Genomic DNA, 16,688 nt, shown 5'->3' with positions numbered 1-16,688 from the left:
TCCTATTGTTAGAGAAAGCACCCGGTGGCTCAGTGCTTTACACTGTTGCCACTGTTGCCTCACAGCAAGAATGTCCCGGGTTCGAACCCCGCTCCGTCCCAGGTCCTTCCTGTGTGGAGTTTGCATGTTCTACCCATGTTTGTGTGGGTTTCCTCCGGGTGCTGCGGTTTCCTCCCACCATCAAAGACATGTATGTTAGGGTTAATACGTCAGTGCCCCTGACCAAGGCAACGGCAAAAGAACTGGAGTTGGTCCCCGGGCGCTGCACTGCGGCTGCCCACTGCTCCTAGTTCTAAGTAGAGGATCTGTCAAATGCAGAGGATGAATTTCTCCATGGGGATAAATAAAGGATAACTTAACTTAAGCACCAACATACTAATACTAATAATACTAATTATTATTTTTGCATATAGCCAGCATGAAGGAGTTCATACAGTATCTAATCTCACAGTCAGGGTGAAGTAGGCTAGTAGTAGTTTCAGATTCCATTTAGATTCCATATTTAGATTTTCATATTTACCGTACCCCCCTCCATATTTGTACTTTTTGATTACATTTAGATAACATTTCTATGGTGCAATTACTTTTGAGTTACATCTTCACCCATAATATTTTCATCTCTTAGCATTTAATTTTATTCTCATCTGAACTTCCATGGCAAATTTGTTCAACTTGAAAAACAAACTTCCTGTGGTGTAAAGTTCACAGCCCGTGACATTGTCAGCAGGTTCGGTGGAGTCGCCCTTTGGACTTCCTTCTCCATCTTCATATCACATGCTTTATGGTTCAAACGTTCACATCTTTATTATCCCGGACCCCGAGGAGCAATTTGTTGTACAGCCAGCAGTAACCATATAATCATCAGACAAAGCCAAATACTGAGGTAACACTTTACAGGTTAGCATGACGGTTGTTACCAATGGATGCATTCGGTCTGGTCTTCTAGTTTCATGATGCTATCAGTATCGTCACTATAGCTTTATAAATTAGTCTGCTACAGCCTCTGAAAGATAGTCATGTTGGCCACTGGAAATGTCTTGCAAAAAGGGCACAGTCAGAGGTTAAAAAGGCAGCAGTTTTGGCACCACCTGGGGGTCTACCTGTGCACGTCCCACTGTGAGTGCAAGCTGGATATGGCATCGTCATGATTGGATGACTCGCTCATGCTCCTCCTTACGGCATTGTCATGATTGGATGACTGGCTGTCAGTCACACTCCTCTCACTGGATTTTTTTCCCATGGAGAAGGCACTTACATTAGTAGTTATTTAAGCATACAGTTATTTGACTTTTGTTTGGTTTGATTTCATTTATTTAATTATAATACATTTGTCATACTTTTTGAACAGGTTAGATAAATTGGTCAATAATATCACTACAGTATTAGACAGACAGACTAATACTGTACCGTGTCTTTTCTCTTTATAAAGCAAGGTAAGACTAGTATCTTGGGAGGGGGGGAAGTGACTTGAGACTTGGGACTTGACTTGCCTTAACTAAGGACTCGACTTGACTTGACTTGATATAACCTGTGACTTGACTTGACTTGCAAAAAACAAAATGACTTGGGACTTGCTTGAGACTTGGACCAAATGACTTGGGACTTACTTGAAACTTGGACCAAAGTGACTTGGTCCCATGTCTGGTTTGCACTCTTTAATGCTTTAATTTTACTGGACATAGGCGTGCCACATGCCACACCAGGCGTTTCTGCGCAGAATACGGGGCAGCACCTCTTACGCGCAAAAAAACAAGCACCTCTTACGTGCTAAATACTCCGCTGCGCTTGAGCGCACCATAATCTCTGTGCTGCGCAGCGTAAGAGTAAAATTCCTTTTGGATATGTCATTACACACGGACGTGCCACGCCAGGACATCAAATTCTGCTGCTAAAATTGGGTATTAGCAGATAATTCAGTGAGGCAATCAACTATAACTCACTGAGAAACTTATCACATCGCAAGGGAAATTAATTGAGAAAAGTTGGTGGACAATGGACATAGGCTATTCACCTTCACCTATCCCATACTCTCGCTGGCCAGCCTCCCCTCCCTAGCGGGAGAGGAGTCTGGCGCCGCAAGTCTCCATAGTGGGATTGCGATGGGCAGCGCTTAGCGGCAGTGCCCTTGGAAAATAGTTTCCAACAATCCAACTTGCCCTTTTCAGCGTGTAGCAATGAGCTAGCGTGTAGGTTTCTGCCGTTAGCTTGCTAGCTAGTTAGCGTTGTTGTTTTCACTGAGGCGGCAGGGCACTATTTACAGCGACACACACGGAGGAGGGAGTGGAAGCTGCTCTGATTGACGTGGTCGGAGCCAATGACAGAATTTGTAATAAGCCGGGAGCGGACATCCGGCAGCCACTGAAACAGTCGCTCCAATGGGGAGCAGCTGTAGAGCAGGGGAGGGCTTCTCCCAGTTGCCTGTTTCCGTGGCGCCAGACTCCTCTCCCGGTAGGGAGGGGAGGCTGTCCAGCCAGACTAACTAAATTATGAAATTACCCTCAAAACACAATAATTGTCATTACTAAACCATGTTTGGTAGGCATGTATTTGCAATTAAAATAGCTATAATTCACCATTGTTAATCTCCTTCCTTACTCTAAAAATGGTAAACCCCAAACACCACATACGTATATGTTGCCATTCACAAGTTAAGTTTTCATGCTACTGGATGGCAGCCATCTTGGAATTCTGGGTCAAAATTATGTCAGAATGTTAAACCGGTGTCAGAATCAGATTCTTTGTGGTTGGCTTACACCAAAAAGTGTCTTCATACATTATTCTAGGTGCTCTAGTTCAAAAGTAAATTTTTCAAGATTGCACCAGTGGCCATCTTGGATTTGGCCATCTGGCAGAAAGTCCCAGGATGTTTGGGAGGGGCCTGGGGGCTATTTTAACAAAAGGCCCATAGAAGTCAAATTACTCATCAAAAAATCTTAGCCAGAGAGTGGTCATGGAATTTAGGTTATATCATCAGTTATCAGAAACTATGATTTCCTTATCACGTCATTAAATTCACCATTGATTAGTTACTTTAACAGTTTATGATGTTCTATATGGTATCATTGTAATCCTTGACCATGAAAACGTTGGGATAGACATCACCTTTTCTGTGTTATCATGTGTGGTTCAGGAGATATGATGCAAACTACATAATTAGCTTATGGCGGAATTAACATGGCCGCCACGAGGCATTTTTGTGATGGCTTAATTTCTGAAGATTTATGGGGCCCCAAACTATATGCATACCAAGTTTCATGCTTTTATGAAAAAGTTAACATCATTTTCACATATCATCTGAACTAATACACAGAAATCAGGGTTTTGTCATTTATATGGGAGTAGTTTTTACAGAGTGATAATTATCAATAAGCTACCAGATTGGCAGGGTTATCATACCAAAATATAAACTAGAGACATGTAGGAAGACAGAAATAAAATTTCTGTAATTGTAATCCTTGACCATGAAAACATAGGGGTAGACATCACATTTTCTGTGGTATCATGTGTGGTTCAGGAGATATGATGAAATCAGGGTTTTGTCATTTATATTGGGGTAGGTTTGTTTACAGAGTGATAACTATCCTTAAGCTACCAAATCGGAAGGGTTATTGATTGATTGATTGATTTCATTTTATTTCAAATATGCAAGAAGAAGAACATTTACAATTTACAGAATAAAAAACAAACAAAGGTCTCACTTTTTTTCTTCTTTTTTTTTTCACTTCTTAGCATATTTGAAAGGGAGTGGGAAGAAGTATAAACTTTTTTAATCCCACCCCTTTCATTAAATCATAACATAATCATAGAAACTGCAACCTGTTCCTTAACTTAAAATGCAATTACTTGAAACAAAATTGTAAACTGTTATATAGTTATAACTTGGAAGCTATATATCATCATATATATTACTATTATTTATATTACTTGGAAGTCATATAGTTACTATAGTATAAGTATATATAAAACATACTCAGCACAGCATACCTTTATAATCCTATATAAATACATGAACATTTGCTTACATGAGTTCACATGCACGTTTCGCGCGAACACGCAACCACATCATCCCCACCATTTATCATGGGAGTGGCATCATACCACTGCAGCAACACCACCGTCCCGGATGGCCAGCCCCGCAAAGTGGGTTGGTTATCATACCAAAATATAAACTAGAGACATGTAGGAAGACAAAAATAACAAAATTGTGCGGTCACCTCAGGTGGTACCGATATGTCAAAATTTCAGCCTTGGCCCATGGACTATAAGGTGAAAGGTGTCACTGCTCTCTGTTTAAACCATCGACATATATATCTCAGTGGTTTAAACAGTAAATATGATCTGCTGTTACTCACCTGTGTAAGACTGCTGTATTGTTGAGGAATTATTCTTTCCAGAGAAAGACAGAGACTTGTCGACTGTAGCAGTGCTGTCACTCTGAGTTAGCCTACTTTCAGGTTGACTGTATGTCACCTTCAAACACACCTGTCTCTGCCGTGTTGCTCCGCCTCTTACTGCAGTTAAATATTAATCTCATAGCAGTTAATGTTTTGTACCTTTGGACTCACTGTATGCTGTCTACACAAGAAGTCTAGCAATGCTTGAATTAAATGCCTGATGAAACTGTGAACCTCTGATGTTAAAAACTGGAATAAAGGGGGTAATCAGGGGGTCCCCTACAGCAGTGGTTCCGCGAAAAGTTTTCAAGTAAAAAAAAAAAAAAAAAAAAAAAAAATTAATAATTAAAAAGAAAATGCTACATGTTACTTATTCCTTCTCAAACTACTTCCTACATGGTGCTAGTCTATCAAAATATCTTGGCTGTCATTTATTGTGTTGCATAGTGGTTTTCTGGACTGTTGACAAATTGTGATATTGTAAGTCGCTTTGGACAAAACAAAAGTGTCTGCTAAATGACGTAATGTAAATGTAATGTAATAAAAAACAAAAATTTTTTTTTTTTTGCAAAATCTTCATAGTTCAATGAAAATAGTTTATGCTTTAAATCTAAAATGGTTCATGGATTACATTCTAATAACAAACCTATCAAATTAAAAGTCAAGCACGTTACCGTGGAAACAATTAAGCTTAGCCCAAAATCACAAATCAGAATGAGGGGGTCCGCGGTATATTTTCTATCTTGTAAGGGGTCCTTGGCTGAAAAACATTTGAGAACCTCTGCCCTACAGTAGCCAGTGGTCCAGTGTTATGCTGAAGTCTTGCACAGAGGCAATATATAGATTTGTGTGCTCACGTGGTAGCACACATACGACGGAGGCTTGGTCTTTTGTGCGGCCAACATGGGTTCGAATCCGACCCGAGGTCGTTTGCTTCATGTCATCCCCTCTGTCTCTCTCCCCACCTTTCCTGTCTGCCTACTGCCCTATCTAAATAAAGGCAAAATGCCCCCCCCCCCCCCCCCCGCCCAATCTAGATTTGCATACACATCAGCAAGGCAAATGTTAACAATAAGGCCACTGGCCACTCGCACACAACTACACAACAAATACAGTTTGCTCTGCAACAACAACCCCAGGCATGTGCACAGATAGACCACAGGAGGCGCTCAAGCACCTGCCCATTTGGCATCGCCCATCACATGTCTAATACTGCCTTGTCATGGTAGAGCTTCTCTTTATTATTGATCTTTGACCAGCCTTGATTATTACTTGCCAGCTCTTTCCTCAGTGACCTGCCCACCTCTGCTATAGATGGCAGCTTAGAGGTATGTAGATATACAGGTATGCCTGATCCAGATCTCATCAAGGTGTTATGACTTCCTTACTGGATTGTGAACGAACAATAAAACTGTGATGAGACAACCAGATAGGAGCCTCTCTGCATAGCTCTCACGATGCCAAGTTAGATGTGCTTTTGTTGGTATGCAGAAATTGGCTGTAGATGCAGTAGAGGCAGGTTTTCATGATGAGTTCTTCCTCCTCTGTGGTCGCTGAAGTCATCTGCTGCAGTGTTGGAATGAAAGGCTGCAGACTCACGGCCCTCCATGGCACAACACATTGTTGCCCAAATCCCTGCTGTAACATGAAGTTTGCACTGTGGAATAGCAGTCAATACAGAGCAAACTAGTCCTGGTCGCTGCACTAGCTGGTCAGTCGGGGCGCCTGGTCGGGGTGGAAGAGAACTGGTGGGAATAGCGTGATTCTCCCATGTGCTACGTCCTACCGGTGAAGCTCCCCCTGTCAGGTGAAAAGAAGCAGCTGGCTACTGCACATGTGTTGGAGGAAGCATGGTGCTAGTCTCGGCTCTCCCCAGATCGGCAGAGCAGCGACCGGGGCAGCCAATAGGGCAACATGGGGGATAAATTGGCCACAGCTAGAAGTGGAGAGGACAGTGTCAGGACAGACCAGTACTGTCATCACAAGGCTCGGCATAATAGGCTTTACTGTGGAGCGGTGGTCCTCAACATGGGGCCCGGGGGACCACAAGGGGTCCTTGAGGGAGTTTCAGGGGGTCCCCAGAAAAATTGATGAATTGTGAAACGTCACCATGATTTTATTTACAAGAAGTGAGAGACTTAGAGAATGCAGAAGAATCACTATTTTTTTAATGTAGTTCAGTGCTGCTCTCTATCATGGAATAGAGCTCAACAGTCATGTGACTTTTCTTGCCCCAGAAGTGAATTCCCCATTCACTTTCTCCATAGACATTTAGAAAAATCATTATATAACCAGTTTTAAGGCTTGCACCAAGCCAACCAGTCTACCAGAGAATCGTGAGTGACCATAAATCATTTCACTTTCAGCAAAAACAAAACAATAAAAGCGCTGGGGAAATCGAAGAAAAATTAATTCACTTTGGATTAATAAAGTATCTATCTATCTATCTATCTATCTATCTATCTATCTATCTATCTATCTATCTATCTATCTATTTATCTATAAAGCAGATAATATACATTTTGATTCTTTAAACGTCTGACCCTTTCAAAAGTACATCACAAATGGTCCATTCTGCTGCAACTCGACAGCGCTGCTCCGATGGACTTTTGCAATGTCCATCGGAGTGAATGGAGATGTCGCAACTCTTCTATTATACGGCTCTGGCCCAGGCTAGGCTGTTTCTCCCCCCTTAAAGAAATGAGATTATCATATATATGACTGTCTGGGGACAGGAAGGTCTGACTTTAAAAATGACTGCCAGCCCTATTACTCTGTTGTGTGTGTGTGTGTGTGTGTGTGTGTGTGTGTGTGTGTGTGTGTGTGTGTGTGTGTGTGTGTGTGTGTGTGTGTGTGTGTGTGTGTGTGTGTGTGTGTGTGTGTGTGTGTGTGTGTGTGCGTGCGTGCGTGCGTGCGTGCGTGCGCGCGCGCGTGCGTGTGCATGCGTGCGTGTGACACTGAGTTAGTAAGTCAAGATTCTTTCTTCACTCTCCTCTGTCTGTCTGTCTGTCTCCCCTCCCTCTCCCCTTGTCTCGGGCAGTCATCCAATAATAGCACAAATTATGCACAGCTGTTATTAATCAACACTGTCTAATTAGCACCTCAAAGCCACGTGAATAACTGCAATAAAAAATGAGGTTGGGGGAGGAGCCACAGAAACAAAACTGCCTGTTCCTCCATCTGAACTGCTTTACCTGCTGATCGTCACTCTTAATGAGTTGAGTGCTGCTCAATTAACATCGCAGGTGATTTGTAGAAGGTGGTTTTATAGTGCTGCTGTAGACTGTGATGCAGAGTGATAGTCTGCAGGTACAGTGTACAGTACCTGCAGACTATCACAGTACACTATACTGCTGTTGTCTCACCCTGACTAATGAGAGGCCATTTACACCTGGCGTTAACATGCGTTTTCTGCCAGCAGATTGCAATCTGATGGCAGAAATGGGTGTCCTCTCAATCCGCATAAAGTTGCTGTATCCAGATTGAGAGGACACATTGCATTTACATGTGTACACAATGTGTACACAATGCATCCCTGACCACCCCCGGAGGTGGTTTGGCCGATCAGATTGCAATCCTTCTTCAATGCGTTTTGGGGGTGTTTACACCTGGCATTTCAAGTGATAAAACACAATCTGATTGCAATCTGATCACAGAAAACACATGTTAACGCCAGGTGTAAATGGCCTCTAAATCACCTCTCAATGCCCTCTGTGTATTGTCAATAATGGAAAAATAGCAAGATGTGTCTTATTGTTGCAGATGAAAACATCTTAAATTGTATTTGGACCAGTTCAAACACAAACATGTTGTTAACATCCTGAGCTAAAATGGACGAGGAAAAACATCTTTGATCTCAGATCTGTAGCAGATTGGTCTCTAGAGCAGGTTAAAAGCTAAAGACATGAGACTACAGCAGGATGGAGTCAAATAGTTATATAGCCTAATGAACACACAACAACAACAAAAATCCCAAACCAGAAAGGCATATTTTTATTCAAATACCAGTTTTGGGTTTTATTTTCACAAAATGAATAAGGCCAGCCCCATGCTGTGATACCATCGTGAAGTAAATAGGTAAATGACAAATGGGAAAAGTCAACCATCCAAAACCAACATAAAAGGTGAATATTTGCGTTTTGGTGTTTGGAAAATGCCGACTAGTCGTCCTCTCTGTGTTTCTGGGTCTCCGGTCTGCGTAGCTGCAGTGTTGTCCGTGGCTTTCCCCTGGAAAACGTGCATGGGAGCTCTCTCACTACGTAGTGAATGCTGGAAAACGTGCATGGGAGCTCTCTCTCTACGTAGTGAAAGGGGGTCAGCTCTCCACAGGCCCTGGCAGGGCTGAGGAGGAGCACAGTCAGGACAAGGTGACCCACTTAGTGGAATAGACCTTTCCTTCATCTCTCTCTCTAACATCTCTCCTTCACTTCACCTCTTTCTCCTTTATCTTGCTTTATTTTCCCACATTGTGGTTTTATTTTTATTTTCTATCTCTGTATCACTCAACTGTACAGCATACAGTATTACATGTGCTAGCCTAAAAAATGGTTAAAAGCGTGTTAGCTGAAAACTAGACGTTTGGGGGGAAAAAATTGTATCTATTGTTGATCTCAAATGTTTGATCCTTCTGTCTTGACCCGATTTCGAAAACTCAAAAGAAGTTTTATCTGTAGGTCAATGACAATACTTCTGTACATATACAATTAACATTCACATATTATGCTTCATAATGTTCACTGAAGTCTCTTAATACAAACATTCGTTTTTAATTCAATTTAACAAAATTGTTTATCGCTCAGCTCAAAAAATAAATCATTGTGAGGATTTGGAAAAATCTCCTTCCGACACCCAGAATAGACCCTTTTCACAGGGGCCATTTTGTGTCAAAAAGGCAGGGTAAACACAGGTGCAGGCAAAACACTAATGAGGGTTTCCAACTTCGATTCATAGAAGTTGGAAACCCTCATTAGTGTTTTGCTTGCACCGGTCTTTACCCTGCCTTTTTGACACAAAATGACCCCCGTGAAAAGGGTCTATAACTCACAGTGCACCATCAACAAATCATCCCCCTCCCATCAAGCCAATCACTCCACCACAAACCGACAGTGAAAAGGATGAGAAAAAATCAGTCCTGACCCCACACACCCAGCACACCATGTTTTTCAGCTGTTTCCCTCTGGGAGGCGCTACAGGGTCACTGCCCACCAAAACCAAAACCCGTTTTAAAAGTTTCTTCGTCGACACCTCAATTTACTTTCATATTGATGATAAGTGAGACCCTTTCTGTTAATGCAACGATAAGAACCATGTGCCATCGAGGCCCAAGAAGAGCCTGCAGGATTTCATATACTGTATATATATATATATATATATATATATATATATATATATATATATATATATATATATATATATATATATATATATATATATATATATATATAGTTTGAGCAGGTAAAACAGCGGGCGTTTTGAACAGGAAGTCGTGATACAATGGGTCAAGTCAGTGGGGCTGCATGAGGCGAATAGAAGTTGAAGTTCTTTTGATACTTTTTGTAACTTAACCTATAGTATATACGGTAGGCTACATTCCGCTGTCTGCATGTCTCCCACCACCTGTGCGTCATTGTTTGATGTGCTGCTGTTTCACCCAAACTATTTTTAAATGTCTGTGAGCTTCTGTAAAGAGACTGCTAGTTCTCATGTGTTGTAACAGTAATGAACCTTGATCCGTGTTCCGTGTTCCAAACTCTGCCATGTTGGCTCCTTGAATTTGAGTTAATTGGGCCTGGAAAGAAAGTCCTTGAAAAATCCTTGGATTTGATGTTGAAGAAGGTGTTGGAACCCTGGTAATACGTTTGGCTGTGGTTCTGCAGTACGTGTTGTTATGGAGATTGACCACTAAGTGGTGCCCCATTACCATACCAGGCACACAGATCCCAGCTCTGTATCCATGGAGAGATGAGGAAAAGGCAGAGATCAGTCTACGTTGGTGTTTAACTAAGCTTCTGTGACCAGTAGACTACATAAAACACTCCCAGTCAAAAGTTTGGACTCAACACATTTTTTCTTTATTTCTACCAGTGACCAAAGAAGTGTTAAACAAATCAAAACTATCTTATATTTTAGATGCTTTAAAGTAGCCGCTATTTTCCTTGATGGACAGGCAAAGGCTTTGTAAAGAAATTCATACATAGTTATCAAATTCATTATTTTTGTTTGTCTAATAAACATATTTCAAGCATTTAAGCATAAACCTTTCGATCAAAAGGGCTTTAAGATCATGATCATACATTCAATCAGCTGTGTCCAAACTTTTGACAGGTAGTGTAGAGTAACCTGATGCTGCCAGACGGTTTGTTTCACATAGCCATCTGGGAGCTCGCTTGGGAAACCGTTTAAAAGGGGAGGGCACTTTCAAAAATAATAGCTGGCAGGTGATTGAATGAACCATCTGTCTATCACGGGTTCGCTTCTCGCGCGAACCCATCAGCTACCTCCTCGCATGGTTAAGTGTATAGTTCAAACAGTAAGTATCCAATTGAACCATCAGCTGGGTTTGAGCATTGCGTTCTACCTGCAATGACATTTTACCTGGTTCACTGCTCTGACGGACGCAAAAATTCTCAGCAGAATATTTTACTCTTCCTATACTCCAACATTATGCTTCTGTTGCATACGTCACTGTCGTCATTAATCATTTGGACATTTTCCCTCCTTCAACACCACACCGAGTCCCTGCTATGCTTTCTGCCTGCTCTTTAGAATGCCCCGTCTCCTACCCAGAAGCCATTGCAGCTCTGTGGGTCAGAGCCAGCCCATATTTGCCCCACTTACTACTGTACTGTAGAGACACCTGCCTGCTGCCGGCCCCTCAACTCCTCCTCTTCTGGATAATCTGTGTGTGTGTGTGTGTGTGTGTGTGTGTGTGTGTGTGTGTGTGTGTGTGTGTGTGTGTGTGTGTGTGTGTGTGTGTGTGTGTGTGTGTGTGTGTGTGTGTGTGTGTGTGTGTGTGTGTGTGTGTGTGTGTGTGTGTGTGTGTGTGTGTGTGTGTGATACTGATGTTGTGTTCAGGTTGTGCTTGAGCTCCGGTCCTGACCGGTATATATTTTGTCCTTGTGTCCTTCAGTCCCGGCGGTCAGGTGGAGGCGGTTGGCAGGAGGAAGCTGTACAGCGCGGTGCCAGGCAGGGTGTTTGTGGCGGTGCACCCCTACACTCCCCAGGCCGAGGGGGAGATCCACATCTACAAGAACGACAGGGTCAAAGGTGAGACTGCATGGGGACTTCCTCCGTTACCGAGGAGGAGTTGGATAAGTGGTTAGAGAGGTCGTCCCCCAGCTGGAGGACGGGGACAGGTTTGTTCTCCAGTGTGGCCATATACAGTACTTCTAAGACAAAGTATCCTCAAGCTAAATAATTAAATCTACTTCTACCCACCGACCCTGTATGCACACTGCAAAATATCAACATTATAACAAGTCATTTAGTCTATTATCGAGTCCTAAAATTGTCATTTTCTTAAAGCATGTGAAAACAGCTGACAATGTTTCCAATGTGAATCAACTTGTTTCAAGAATCTTCCTTTAGAATCACGTGGGATTTTCTCGATAGTAGTGCAGTGATCTGCCGTATTCTGACATACTCAGTTATTTACACTTTTATTCCAAGTAAAACTGCTTTGGAAACAAGTGCGGTTATCTCACCCCTTTGGTAGAATTATGTTCTTGTTCTAAGAAAAACACGATTTGAAGGCTGAATATCAGACTGACTGGTTAAAGGGACTGGGTCACAATCTGTCGTCCACTTCACCCAGTGGTGCACAGACTGTCACCTCCTCAACGTCACCAAGAGCTGATCTTTGACACTCCACAAGACCTCACTGCCCCACTTCCATCAGCGGGCCAGCCAGTGGAGCTGGTGGAGAGCTTCAAGTACCTCCACATCGTCCTGGACAATAAACAGAGCTTCCATCACCACCTCACAGACACCCGTAAACACTGCCAACAAAAACTCTGTGCCATCCATAAACTCAGTCAAACCCCACCTGCTGCTCCTTCTCTACTGTACTGTAGTATTCACCCCCCACTTGACCCATTGTATCACCACTTCCTGTTCAAAACGCCGGCTGTTTTACCTGCTCAAACTAGTCTGACTCACCTGGTCAAACCCAGTTTGACTCACATTATGTGTCAGACCAGGTTTATGAGTCACAGGAAGTGTAAATACAATCGGAACCTCCGATCGTATTTACACTTCCTGTTAGTCACTCAAGCCAGACGGTCTCTTCTGAATAAGGTGAATAGAGAGTGAATGAATGAATGAAAATTTATTTTGAACGTCATTTCGAGATTCAAAGTCACCACCTGCTTCCTGCTTCAGCACACACACCAGGGTCTGGGGGGAAAAAATGTGGTGGTGATCCCGTCCCGTCTATTATTGAACCCGTCCCCCTGTACTGCGCCACCTGCTGTGGCGACATGTTATTGCCCACGGTGCTATTTCAATAGCAGACGGTCGTTATTTACACAGCCACAGAGGTCTAGGCTATAACGATACACATATCTATGTTGACACGATGCGACATATTTTTGGTTCACAAATGTTGAGCTTCATCGTATCTGTTGGTTTGCAGAAACTTAACATGCCGGCGACATTTGATTCTGTCGGCTGGACTGAAAATAATTGGCCTCCCCACTTCCAACCTGCCAGGCCTCATTGACACACTGCCACCCGCAGGAGAGCACTGACCATAGCACACGACCCCTACCACCCCCTCAACCCCCTCCCCTCTGGCCACAGACACACACAAACACGACCCCTACCACCCCCTCAACCCCCTCCCCTCTGGCCACAGACACACACAAACAAACACACTTTGGGAGGGGTTTTGTGCCCTCCGCAATCACTGCCTTAAATAACCTGGGTACACTGTAACAGACTTGTGTTGTTGTGATGTTCTTGTTTGTTTATACCTTGTTTTGAGTGTTTCTTGTTTTGAGTGTTACTTGTTTTGAGCGTTTGATTGTGCACAGCAGCCATTCATTCCCAACTTGTGGGCCGGGGCCCACTGGTGGGCCGCGAAGGTATTGCAAGCGGGCCGCCAAATCATTTACAAACTGTCACGATCTTCAGGGAAAGAAATGTAATTATTATTATTATTATTATGTATGAGAATGCATTTCTCCATTGTTCAATGATAACATTATTTAATTTGTAATCAATTATTTGTTAATTAGCCTATTAGCAGACAGTGCCACACTTTTAGTTGCTGATTTCTGTGTGGTGCTGAAGGACAGCTCCTTTTATCATTCAAATAATCAGTGCTTTACGCATTATTTAGCCTCTGTACTGTTACAATGTGAGCCTATGTACTGTTACACTGTGAGCCTCTGTACTGTTACACTGTGAGCCTCTGTACTGTTACACTGTGAGCCTCTATACTGTTACACTGTGAGCCTCTATACTGTTACACTGTGAGCCTCTGTACTGTTACACTGTGAGCCTCTGTACTGTTACACTGTGAGCCTCTATACTGTTACACTGTGAGCCTCTGTACTGTTACACTGTGAGCCTCTGTACTGTTACACTGTGAGCCTCTATACTGTTACACTGTGAGCCTCTATACTGTTACACTGTGAGCCTCTGTACTGTTACACTGTGAGCCTCTGTACTGTTACACTGTGAGCCTCTATACTGTTACACTGTGAGCCTCTGTACTGTTACACTGTGAGCCTCTGTACTGTTACACTGTGAGCCTCTATACTGTTACACTGTGAGCCTCTGTACTGTTACACTGTGAGCCTCTGTACTGTTACACTGTGAGCCTCTATACTGTTACACTGTGAGCCTCTATACTGTTACACTGTGAGCCTCTGTACTGTTACACTGTGAGCCTCTGTACTGTTACACTGTGAGCCTCTGTACTGTTACACTGTGAGCCTCTATACTGTTACACTGCGAGCCTCTGTACTGTTACACTGTGAGCCTCTATACTGTTACACTGTGAGCCTCTATACTGTTACACTGTGAGCCTCTGTACTGTTACACCGTGAGCCTATGTACTGTTACACTGTGAGCCTCTGTACTGTTACACTGTGAGCCTCTATACTGTTACACTGTGAGCCTCTGTACTGTTACACCGTGAGCCTATGTACTGTTACACTGTGAGCCTCTGTACTGTTACACTGTGAGCCTCTATACTGTTACACTGTGAGCCTCTGTACTGTTACACCGTGAGCCTCTGTACTGTTACACTGTGAGCCTATGTACTGTTACACTGTGAGCCTCTGTACTGTTACTATGTGAGCCTCTGTACTGTTACACTGTGAGCCTATGTACTGTTACACTGTGAGCCTATGTACTGTTACACCGTGAGCCTCTGTACTGTTACACTGTGAGCCTATGTACTGTTACACTGTGAGCCTATGTACTGTTACACTGTGAGCCTCTGTACTGTTACACTGTGAGCCTCTGTACTGTTACACTGTGAGCCTCTGTACTGTTACACTGTGAGCCTCTATACTGTTACACTGTGAGCCTATGTACTGTTACACTGTGAGCCTCTGTACTGTTACACTGCGAGCCTATGTACTGTTACACTGTGAGCCTCTGTACTGTTACACTGTGAGCCTCTGTACTGTTACACTGTGAGCCTCTGTACTGTTACACTGTGAGCCTATGTACTGTTACACTGTGAGCCTCTATACTGTTACACTGTGAGCCTCTGTACTGTTACACTGTGAGCCTCTGTACTGTTACACTGTGAGCCTCTGTACTGTTACACTGTGAGCCTCTATACTGTTACACTGTGAGCCTATGTACTGTTACACTGTGAGCCTCTGTACTGTTACACTGCGAGCCTATGTACTGTTACACTGTGAGCCTCTGTACTGTTACACTGTGAGCCTCTGTACTGTTACACTGTGAGCCTCTGTACTGTTACACTGTGAGCCTATGTACTGTTACACTGTGAGCCTCTGTACTGTTACACTGTGAGCCTATGTACTGTTACACTGTGAGCCTCTGTACTGTTACACTGTGAGCCTCTGTACTGTTACACTGTGAGCCTCTATACTGTTACACTGTGAGCCTCTGTACTGTTACACTGTGAGCCTCTGTACTGTTACACTGCGAGCCTCTGTACTGTTACACTGTGAGCCTCTGTACTGTTACACTGTGAGCCTCTATACTGTTACACTGTGAGCCTCTATACTGTTACACTGTGAGCCTCTGTACTGTTGCACTGTGAGCCTCTATACTGTTACACTGTGAGCCTCTGTACTGTTACACTGTGAGCCTCTGTACTGTTACACTGTGCGCCTCTATACTGTTACACTGTGAGCCTCTGTACTGTTACACTGTGCGCCTCTATACTGTTACACTGTGCGCCTCTATACTGTTACACTGTGAGCCTCTGTACTGTTACACTGTGAGCCTCTGTACTGTTACACTGTGAGCCTCTGTACTAGGGCCGATTCGATACTATCACGATTCTTGGGTGCCGATTCGATTTATATTGCGATTCTTAAGTATTGCGATTCTACGATTATTGCGATTCGATATTACGATTTATTGCGATTTTTGTTTATTTTTTTCTTTTATTTTTTCAGTTTGTTTGCTTTTTACACTAGATTAGAACATGGGAAAAGTTGAATCATACACTAGAGACTGTATCATGAGTAGGGCTGGGCGATATAGTTAAAAACAGGGGCGGACTGGGATCATAATTCAGGCCGGGCATTAGATACCAAGCAGGCCAGGCCGATATGGGCCAACGCGCGTGAAATTTGGGCCGTTTGAAGCCCAATTTGGGCCGTTTGAAGCCAGATTTGGGCCGTTTGAAGTCCAATTTTACAATGAGATGCACCCACTTTAACCCTGAAGTGTAATTATTACTTCAGACTAACTAATAAAGTAATAAAACCACTAGTAAACCAGTAGGCGGCACCTGGCCAGCTGTTCAGTGAGTGGCCTGACTGCAAGCACCCAAAAAAAAAAAAAAAAATTTTTTTTTGCGATTATCGATTCTGGAATAAAAGATAGATTAAAAAAAATCGTGACATTAAAAATCGCGATACTTAGGTGAATCGATTTTTTCCCCCACCCCTACTCTGTACTGTTACACTGTGAGCCTCTGGCAGTGAATCATCACAGAAAGCTGCGTGACATGTCCACAATGTTCCTATTCAGTCCACTAATGTCGAGTTAATGGGAGTCACAGGTTAAGGGAACCACATTTCTCAAATGAAAATCGAGGACATTTTGCACTTCGCAGTCAATCATTAAAATATCCAA

At 43.1% G+C, this 16,688-nt stretch overlaps 1 protein-coding gene across 1 annotated transcript in view; it reads left to right on the top strand.

Annotated features, from left to right (window-relative positions):
- Window positions 1–16,688, top strand: part of LOC310791219 (SH3 and multiple ankyrin repeat domains protein 2-like) — a gene marked incomplete at both ends in the record, with an annotated part of 245,785 nt that overhangs the window by 137,391 nt on the left and 91,706 nt on the right. Inside the window, one exon of the mRNA XM_083652896.1 lies at window positions 11,524–11,660. Within this exon, the coding sequence (XP_083509022.1) occupies window positions 11,524–11,660 (137 nt within the window). The remainder of the gene's footprint in view (window positions 1–11,523; window positions 11,661–16,688) is intronic.

This window comes from Poromitra crassiceps (assembly GCF_964638095.1).
Source record: "Poromitra crassiceps genome assembly, chromosome: 16".
In the NCBI taxonomy this organism is placed as follows: Eukaryota; Metazoa; Chordata; class Actinopteri; order Beryciformes; family Melamphaidae; genus Poromitra; species Poromitra crassiceps.
This window is presented reverse-complemented; position numbering and strand designations above follow the sequence as displayed.